General features: G+C 43.5%; 1 protein-coding gene across 1 annotated transcript; it reads right to left on the minus strand.

Moving 5' to 3' along the window:
- Positions 1-7534: 7534 nt before the first annotated feature.
- On the minus strand, positions 7535-8485 carry ccl20a.3 (chemokine (C-C motif) ligand 20a, duplicate 3). Its single transcript, XM_041949807.1, has 4 exons — positions 8345-8485; positions 8093-8201; positions 7903-7977; positions 7535-7788 (listed from the first exon to the last, which is right to left on the minus strand). The coding sequence occupies exons 1-4, from the start codon at positions 8418-8420 to the stop codon at positions 7740-7742; spliced, it is 309 nt and encodes a 102-aa protein (XP_041805741.1). The 5' UTR covers positions 8421-8485; the 3' UTR covers positions 7535-7739.
- Between the last annotated feature and the right edge of the window lie 1056 nt (positions 8486-9541).

Consider the following 9541-nt stretch of genomic DNA (forward strand, 5'->3'; position numbering starts at 1 on the left):
ACATTCCTTGGGGTTAGAAAGGTCAAGGGTCACCCAGCGACCCCACCCTGCCAATCAGTCCTGAGGCACTAACTCTGTGCCTTTTGTTTTTGGTTTATGTCGACGCACTTGTTGAGCAGACTCTGCACCTTGTGTTACAATCTGCCCTTTGCTCTCTAATAGACTACATTGGCACGGAGCACTTTCACTGCTTCATAATGCTTGTTTTGGCTCGGGTATCCATAGCTTAAATCTACAACCCTGATTCCAGAAAACACATAAATGAAACAGAATGTGATCATTTGCTGATTCTTTTTGACATAAAGTTGACTGAAAACAGTACAAAGACAACACATTTAATGTTTGACCTCATCAGCTTCATTGCTCTTTGTAAATATCTGCTTATTCTGAATTTGATGCAGCAACATGTTTCAAACAAGTCGGGACAGGAGCAACAAAAAACTGAGAAAGTTGTGGAACGTTCCAAAAACACCTGTTTGGATCATTCCACAGGTCAACAGGTTGATTGGTGACAGGTGATAGTATCATGATTGGGTATGAAAGGAGCATCCTGGAAAGGCTCAAGCGAGGCTGGAGCGAGGTTCACCTCTTTGTGAACACATGATTGTATAAAGGATTTTACTACATGGGCTCAGGAACACTTTGTAAAACTGCTCCTTTGCAAATGATTGCATTTTGCTTTTCTTTATGTTTTACACAGTGTAAGCCAGGTTGCACAGTGGGGATGGGAGATTATATTTTTATTCTTTAATTGTATCATTTTAAGAGAAACTTGTGCAACACAGGAGATGAAAATAGATTTTCTAAAAGCTGCAAAGACATGCAAGTTCAGTCAGATTATTTTCCTGACGATATACTTTTTTAAAATTACATCTGCAGCCTATATCACATATAATGTCCCAGCCAGATGTTTGGCAAGCCCAGATCTATATATGTTAGACAAAGAACCACCACAAAGCAGCCAAGATGCAATTATCTGTATTTTGATTTAAATGGCCACTTTATATAACCAACCCACAAGGGTCAAATATTAGTCTGAGGGCACTGCAGGTCCTCAAATCCATATTTTTCTTCCCTTATGAAAAATCTGGGTTCAGTTTTTTTAGTGAACACCACAGCACACTTCAAATGAAGTCTGAAGGCTGCCATTAAAGTGGAGCATATGCATGTGTAGGCATGGAGTGGCGTGTGAGGCCCTCGCAGGCAAACTGCAGGTCTGTTAGTCATTAGTGCAATGTACAGTATACACTGGAGTGGACATGCAGCTACATTAAAGCCTCGCCCACGGCCACATCAGACCACCCCAGAGACACACCACTGGCACTTCCTCCACCCGCCTCCGTCGCTCAGCCTTGGGGGAAGCGCGTTTTGGGATTTCCGGAGAATGCACTGGACATTAATCATCTGTTGATTAGGAACCTTTCCAGTGAAAATCACATGAATTGTGAATGTATATGATAGATGGTCAGGTTCCCAGAAAAGTGGTGCTTTCTGTAAAAATCGCTCTGTGCCTCTAACTGTTTTGCGTTTATGTCTGCTTTTGTCTCCTGTCTGTAGGTGTTCCCACTGTTCCCCCTGACGCTGTGACTCCACGGAGATTGTTTCCATCAGGTATACTACACATCATCATTAAAGCATCCTCATAAAATCCATAGCTCTTCTATTACTGAATATTTACCATGTGCCACATTCTTTTGTCCCCTTTCTTGGTGGAGTAGCATCACAGAGAGATGACTGTAAACCTCCTGAATTTGATCCTGCGCACTAAATCGGCTTACAGTAGAGGAAGGAGACATTGCTCTCTATTAGTCCACAGCGAGAAAACGAAAGCCTATCTGGCTGCAGCTGTGGAGGAGCTCCAAAGATGGGGACGTTTATTGTCGGGAACAAATAGAAGCCTTTTAATTTTGTCTAGCAGCTGACGCCTCTCTCCACCCACTCCTCCAAAACCGCTTTTGTCAGTAATGTAGGGAGGCCTGCTCAGGCAAGAGCGCGAGCGACCATGAGAGTTTCATAAAAGAAGAAAAAATAAAGTGTGGGGCCTGTAGTTGATAGGCTCAGAGGGGGGGAAAGGCCCGGCTGTTTGCCATATGATGTAATTATCTGCTATTTCAAAAGATTATCTCCCTCCATCAATATAGCGTTTAAATGTGTATATGTGTATGTGTGTGTGTGTGTGTGTGTGTGTGTCTGTGAGTGATTTGATCTCTGGTTTGTACCCCCGGTGTAATGTTGAGACTCTGTGGCCTGCAGGTTGGCCCCCCATTTAAGCTGGGTTAGCTATGATCTCCCCCCTCTAACCCCAGTCCCTCCCCCTTCCGTGATCCCTCCCTCTCTCTCTCGCTCTCACACACACACACACACACACACACACACACACACACACACACACACACACAGAGTCTCTCAACACAAAAGAAATATTCAGCTGTAGAGAGGGGGTCCCTGAGAGGGCGCGACATTGAACTGGGGGGGATTAAGGAGAAATGGCTGGCTGACACAGGGGTTGCCATGACAAAGCCCCCTTTTTCTCCTCTCCCTCGACCCTCCGACTATTTTTCATTTTCGGTCTCTTTGTGGGGTGAGTTGTAAGTGTGTGTGATGGAGTTGGGAAGATGTAATATGGCTCATGAGTTTCGTCTCTTATCTGAACTGGTTTGCTTCAGAAAAGAGAGACTTCAGACACCAGAAAAAAAAGCAAGCAGAAAAAGCTCTAAAAGCTCCTTATTTTATGATGCAGGCAGTTTATAGTGTTTTATCTTATTTACTAAGTGGCTGTAAATATTATACTACGTTATTTGACTACCAACCTGGCTACCATATTTCTTGCCCTGTGATTATGCGAATTAATTTGTACGTTTTTGCATATTCATAAAAGAAAGCATGCCATGAATGAATGCGGAGGCTATAATTCAAATACCCAGCATACTCGCGAGACAAAAACCAAATTGTCTGTTTTATGACCTTCTGAATTATAGCTGCAATAACGTGACGCATTACTCATCCATTGTAGCCAGTGTGTTATCATGCTAGCCTGACGTCGGCCTCCCACAGCAGGGTAATGGATGCGGGTCTAGCCTGCCCGATGACGTCAGCGTCCTAAGCCGACGAAACGGGGCGATGGATGACCAGAGATCAGCGTTCGCCGTCCTGACGTCAGCCCCCGGTCCGCGCAGCAACACTGTCAGCGGTTGTTCCCTGGCTATGGCCTGCTTCTGACAATGGGAGCTCTCAGCCTGTGGCCGGCCAATGGCTGGGGTATAAAAAGCTTGGCTGCACAGCGGGACATCGCAGCATTGTTCTCTGGACTGGATGTCCATAAGAGCCGTGGCAGGCTTCATGATAGTCCTCTAATATCGTCCTGAGCAGCAGTGTATTTTATTTATTTAAAGCATTTGTCTTGTAATCTGATTGAAGGGTCAGTTTGCTCAAATTGCAAAAACATCCTCCCTCTAAATTCTAGTGTTGTGTGCGCGTGCAAGTATTTTTGTTTTCATTTGTCTCCCTTCACCCTAAAACAATGGAAGTGATTGGAATTTCATCTGTGCAGCTACTTTTCCCCCATGAAAACTGCGCTGTGGATTATTTAGAGTGGGGCTTTCTGGCTGCTGAATATTTTAAAAGTGTCTGGATGCTGTGACCACAACACGTTCCCTTCACCTCTGTTAAACTCAGAGGCTGCACGGTCCGATTCTCCAAAGAGAAATGGAGAAGTGTGTTAATTCTAGGTGAACTGATCCTGAAAAGACAATATCGCTGCTAACAACTTCCTCTTCGTCTGTGTTTCAGATGCTGTTGCGGCCAAACTGAGCTGAGGATGATAGAGCTGGAGTTCCTCTGATGAACCAGGTGGTGGTAACACAGTAGAGCAGACCCTCCCCGTTTATGTTCCAACCTAAACGCACCACATGATCCTGTGTAGCATGACCACGGTGGGCTCATTCTGCCACTGTCCGGTTCCCATTCGACCTGACCTCCGTGGTTTGAGCGACGTCCTCGGCTCTGTCCCCGTCCCCCCCCCCCAGCTTGTCTGTCCCCCTCCTCCTCCCCTCCTCCTCCTCCCGCCTCGTCTGTCAGCTCGGCTCACGCTCACAGCCCCTGTCCCGCTCGCCTCGGTGAACATTCAACGCTGTCGGTGAGTTTGGTATGGATCACATAAAAACCATCGACCGTTGACTGTGCCCCGCGGCTTGCTCCGGCGACGTCAGGAATGAGCAAAAACGAACAAAAGGGCAAGTGGGCGCATGCAAATCTCCGAGACGAAGACACACACACACACACACACACAAAAGTGACACTCTGTTTCCACTGTACCCAAAGACCAAAGGTCACAATCAACATTCATTGCTGTCGCTGGGTTGGACTGTGTAGAAAAGCTCACTGAACAATGAGTGCAACTGTGGCCCAGATCTGCCTGACTCGTGTCTCAGCCAATCAGCCGACCGGATGCGAAACACTCTGATTTCTTTATTTATATACTTCTTGTTTTTCACTTCTATTTTCTCCTCTCTTCCTCCCTCCCTGGCACTGGGAGTCTTCAGGGGGAAGAGAGAGAGAGAGAGAGAGACACAAATAGACTTCTGGCTGCTTGCTTGTCCTCATCCTCCTCTTTTCTCCTCTAATTGGTGGTTATGTGTGCAGCAAGGGGGAAGGAAGCGGAGTGAATGTGTAATCATTTGGAGTCTCTTCTCCTTTAGATGTTTCATCCCTCTCTTTTTTGTTTGTCTAATTATATACCGAGCCCAGTTAACTCCGTGTTAACTGCGCTGGTGAGAATGAAGGAGCGACAAAGAGAGGGAGGACAGGGGAGACGATAAAAAAAGGTGGAAAGATTACAGCACCGGCAAAATTATTATCTAGTTTTTAGTATAGCTCAGTATTCCTCCTGGTGGTGTGGCGAGTGGGCCGGGATATGAGCAATTTTCAAATGCAGAGAGACGATTGTTTTCACCTTTCAGGCTGAGCGTGTCTCATTATCTGTGTTTGAGTTTCATGAGAGACTGTCTGGTTTCCTGCCTGCCTCTGTGTGTGTTTGTGTGTGTGTGTGTGTGTGTGTGCTATGACAGAGGACCTGTCTGCTGATGTCAGAGAGCAATATGTTATTTTCTTCCTATACTAAAGCAGCCAGCTCCCTCGTGGGAAAACACAGTCTATAACCTTGTCTTCCTTCAGACAGTCTGGGACCGGCCAGCCTGCTGCAATTTCTCATTGCACCCGCATGTAGCGTCTCTGTGACACTGTGACACTGTGTCCTGTATCTGTGAACACACACAGCTCGCACCGCGATCTACATGCAGGAATGTGTTTCATGCTTTCGTGAACTTTTTTTTACAGCTGATTCATTGATTCAATAAAGTTAAATCAAAATCTGTGCGTTAGTGTCTGATGTGCTTATTTACTCTGCGTCTTCCACGTATAACTCTCATTCACTGTTTCACCCCAGGACATCCTCCCAGCTCCCGTCTCTCCAGTCTCTCGCTCCTCTCCAACAGCATGTACTCCCTCTGTCATTTAGTAACCAAGCCCCATGTCCATGTCCCTCTCTCCCCAGTCTCTCTGTATTATTCATAGAAAAGCACTCTGTACGGTGGTGCAGAACAGTGGAGGTGATGTAACAGTGGCTGCGAGCGTGGCTCCAGACTGTCATTTGGGATAGATTCATGCGACAGGAGAAAAACACTCATTTGTTCATTTGTTCAGCTTTGTTGGTGTTGCCCACAGCCACAGCTGATGACCGGGGATTGCCGATGAGGCACATCCATGATGAAAGTATCATTTTCAGCAGCTTAAATTCAGAAAGTCAATTTTTTTCACCATGTGCGGAAGCTGTTCAAAGAAGATAGAAAGAAATATTGTGGAGACGCAGCTAAAAGCCCACGTCAGCGCCATCTTTCAGCATTAATATGCTGTGTGATGACTCCTTTTCACTTACAAGTAACACTGAAACAGCAAAACTCAGAGTGTTGCTGAAGCGTTATTTCCCAACACCTCCTTGAAGCGATCTACCGCCACCTAGTGTTCACAGTTGTTCACAGCCCTCGTGCGCAAAGAGGATCATTCATTCTGTGGCTGTTCTCGAAATGAAATAAAACAGTTCACATCGAGCAAGTCACAGTAAGCAGCCTGATTTATTTTATTACTTATTTTATTTAGCTTGCTTTCATTCTTTCCCTGGTTTTGGATAGATTAAGTTTTACTTATTTAAAGATGTACTATCAATTTGTCATGACAAAGTTAGTGGAGAACAAAAGGTGGATAGAGACAGAATGTGATCATTAATAGACAAAAGGCCAGAAAAACAGGACAGATTTCATAAAAACAATTTATCGTTACATCCTGCCTGCCATTGATCTTTGTTTTTATTCGAAGTGCTCATTAAAGTCTCTAACAAGGCTACAAAGCATGACATTTTTGTGTTTTGTTTTTTTTTCCACAATTTACATTTAAGAAGCTGAACTTCTACTGACAAGCTGCATAACTCGTCAATATAAACATTTTACTTGTAATCAATAGCACTCGGACAGACAGAGACGATTGATGCGACTGCTTCCCGTCTCATCTGCAAATAGAAAGCTTTCAGTGCAGAGACGAGAGGAGTGAAAGACTCGGCTGCTCAGCTTCTTCTATCTGCTTCTGTGTGTCATCCACTCACAGGCTTTGATGCTCCTGACTCATTTGTTCTGGTATAGCTACAGCAGCTAACATTAGCTAACTTTAAACAGATATTACTGTGCGACACTTGAGAGTGAGTCTGCTGACTTTAGGGCTCTTCTCTGCTCGTTCCTCTTTTATTTTCTGTTATTGTCATTGTTGTATTATTTACCAGAATCCCCTCACATGTGGCTACAGCGGCCCAACATCAAGCTTAAAGAACAAGTCGTCATTGATCAAATACGTCACGTGGGACGATGGGAAATGTGCTTAAATAATGCACAAAACATCTTTTAAAAAATCCATTTGATCTAATGATGCAACCAATAACATGACACCTAGAATTAGAATTTTTAAATCAGTGAGTATCATATTTGGTACCTTCAGTGATGTATTGTAACAAGCAGATAAATGATATATTTTGAATGTGAAGTTGTAGTTGAGTGTTTGGGGGTTACTTTAAACCCTATTATTGTTCTAGTCCTGTAGTTCCTGTATAACATCATCACACCATGACCTCAAAAGTAAACAAACTTCATTACAGCTGATGTCAGCTGTGTGTGGACAGGGAAATACCTGTCGTGCTGCGTGCCTCGAATAAACAGCTCACCTGTGACTTCCTCCTGCTGATGTCACAGGATTCGCACTATTTGTTCTGTAATTATTTACCAGGTTTTGATCACAGGACACAAAACTTCCAGGGCTGGAAGTTTTCACCGTGAGAGCATAAACAAGGAAGTTAATAGATAAGATTAAAAAAAAACAACAACTACAGGCATGCTGTCAGAGAATGCATGTGTGTAGTAATTCAGTTCAGTTTGTGGCTTTTATCAAGAGACTTTTACTATGAGAAGAATAATTCATTGGACAATATGTTCTTTTTTTAGCAAAACTTTAATTCTTCTATATAGAGTATAGAGCATGTACAAATATATACATAAACAAAGGACACAAAATATAAAAAGCAACATTCTGCAGTGCTCTGTGAAACATTGTTGGTTGCATAAGTGGCGAAGCTGAGATAAAACACAGTTTGTCGGCTGCAGCCGAGCTCCAACGTCCGTCTCTTTCCAGAAAGCCGAACAACTCTACTTCTGTGCTTGCGAGGATTTGATGTGAACAATTTGTGCTTTATTCCTGCAATCAGAAGCAATCGAGTCATCAATCTCGTGAAAATACATTTCACAACCCACAAATTTACTCTGTTTGTTAGTTCTGTTTAACAGAAGAAGTCTTCTCTGAAAGTCTCACCTCAACCGGTTGACGTAGTCCATCACCCAGTCCAGAGCAGGATTGCTGCATGCTTTGCCCTTCTTTGTGTGGAAACTATAGATTAAACAGAAAGGGACAAATCATTTATAGACTCATGATAAACACTGTTATGTGTCATCTATTCTCTGCTTGAGAAGGAGGACATTAGCGTCATGTTATTGATACTCACATGATAGCATTGATGGGACACAACTGTGTGATAGTCTGGACTGAGTACCCCCTGATTGCCGAAAATCGTAATTGGGTTTTCATGTAACTTCGACAGCATCCATGAAAGGCTGTAAAACAAGAGGAAAGATGATTAGAAAAGAAAAGTAAAGACAGAGAATAAATCTAGATTTGTGTGAATGCATGAAATGAAACAAACAAACAAAAAAAAAAAATTATTTACTCAAGAGGGGAGAACCAGCTCGGCACGTACCTGCAGATGTGTTTGCAGCCAGCAGGCAGAAGGTGAGGAGCGAGATCGCCATCGCTGTTGCTTTGATTGACACCATGTCTTGCTCGGTGTTGGCAGCAGTGACTCTGAGCTGAGCTGTCGTCTCGCCTGTCCTCAGGTGGAGTTAGAGACTTGTGGTGACAAGCTGCTGATGACTGCAACCTTTTATATTCCTCAGAGAAACAGGAAATTTCCACTCAGGAAGTGTGAGATGGAAGTATTACACCAGCACAGAAAACCCCCCTCACTTTCCCCCAAAAGGGGGAGGTGAGGGGGAAGACATGTGGCGCACAATAGTCGTGTTGTGAATAAGATGAAATGCTGATTATTCGTGTGTGCATGTCCTTATTATTAAACAGACGGTGTTGATTTGAAAAAACCCAAGTATGTGGGAATGCTTTTAGAGATCACACTGTCACATCAGAGGATTTACTCTCAGAATCAATGAGATTATATCTCTGAATCAAAGTTCAGCACAGTAGCATAACGAATATGAACAGAACAAAATAGAATAAAACAGGAACTCAGTGTGTCATTTGGCATGGTGACCAAATCTAAAAATAGGACATAAAAAAGAGGAGTTGAACATCTAATTACGAACTAATCCAGTAGTGTGTTGGGTCACATACGTTAGATCTTTGTATCACCACGCCTCGATTTAACAAAGAGTCCAGTAAAGCCAGTGCAACATGGGAAGTTACAAAGGTGCGGCTCCTTTATTCTGGACTCTCACCATGCACATAACACTGTTCACGCCACATAAACATAACAAACTATTTGAAAGAGTGTAGAGAGGATGAAGTTTTGCTGACTTTCCGTGGGCTGCAACAAGCAGGTGGCTTTGAGGTTGTACAGAGGTAATTTTCTAGGTCAGAGGAACACTTATTTAACACTCAAGAACCATGCATCAAAGGAAAAAAGTACATGCAAGCACTGAAATAGGTCATGATACAATTAATGTCTGCGCACTTCATGAACTTTCGACCAAAACCACACTTCTTTAAACTGTATCACTCTTCACTGATTCTCTGCAAAATGCATTTTCATATTAGATCGCAACTTCAGAGCTTTATTGTAATCAATGTTACTTCATTCACTCTGTTGTGCCTCAACAGCGAGACAACACTCTCCACTTCCTCTTTTAGCTGCTTAAGTTTATACGATGTGATTAATATCAGC

Source organism: Chelmon rostratus, chromosome 12 (genome assembly GCF_017976325.1).
Source record: "Chelmon rostratus isolate fCheRos1 chromosome 12, fCheRos1.pri, whole genome shotgun sequence".
Taxonomy (NCBI): domain Eukaryota; kingdom Metazoa; phylum Chordata; class Actinopteri; order Chaetodontiformes; family Chaetodontidae; genus Chelmon; species Chelmon rostratus.

What these genes read in the sequence shown, in the direction of transcription:
- ccl20a.3 (XM_041949807.1), bottom strand. Translation starts at nt 8,420, where the DNA reads ATGGTGTCAATCAAAGCAACAGCGATGGCGATCTCGCTCCTCACCTTC. An exon ending in GGCTGCAAACACATCTGCAG is followed by an intron (nt 8,202 to 8,344) that starts GTACGTGCCGAG and finishes CTTGTTTTACAG; the next exon opens with CCTTTCATGGATGCTGTCGA. An exon ending in GACTACGTCAACCGGTTGAG is followed by an intron (nt 7,789 to 7,902) that starts GTGAGACTTTCA and finishes TTCTGATTGCAG; the next exon opens with GAATAAAGCACAAATTGTTC.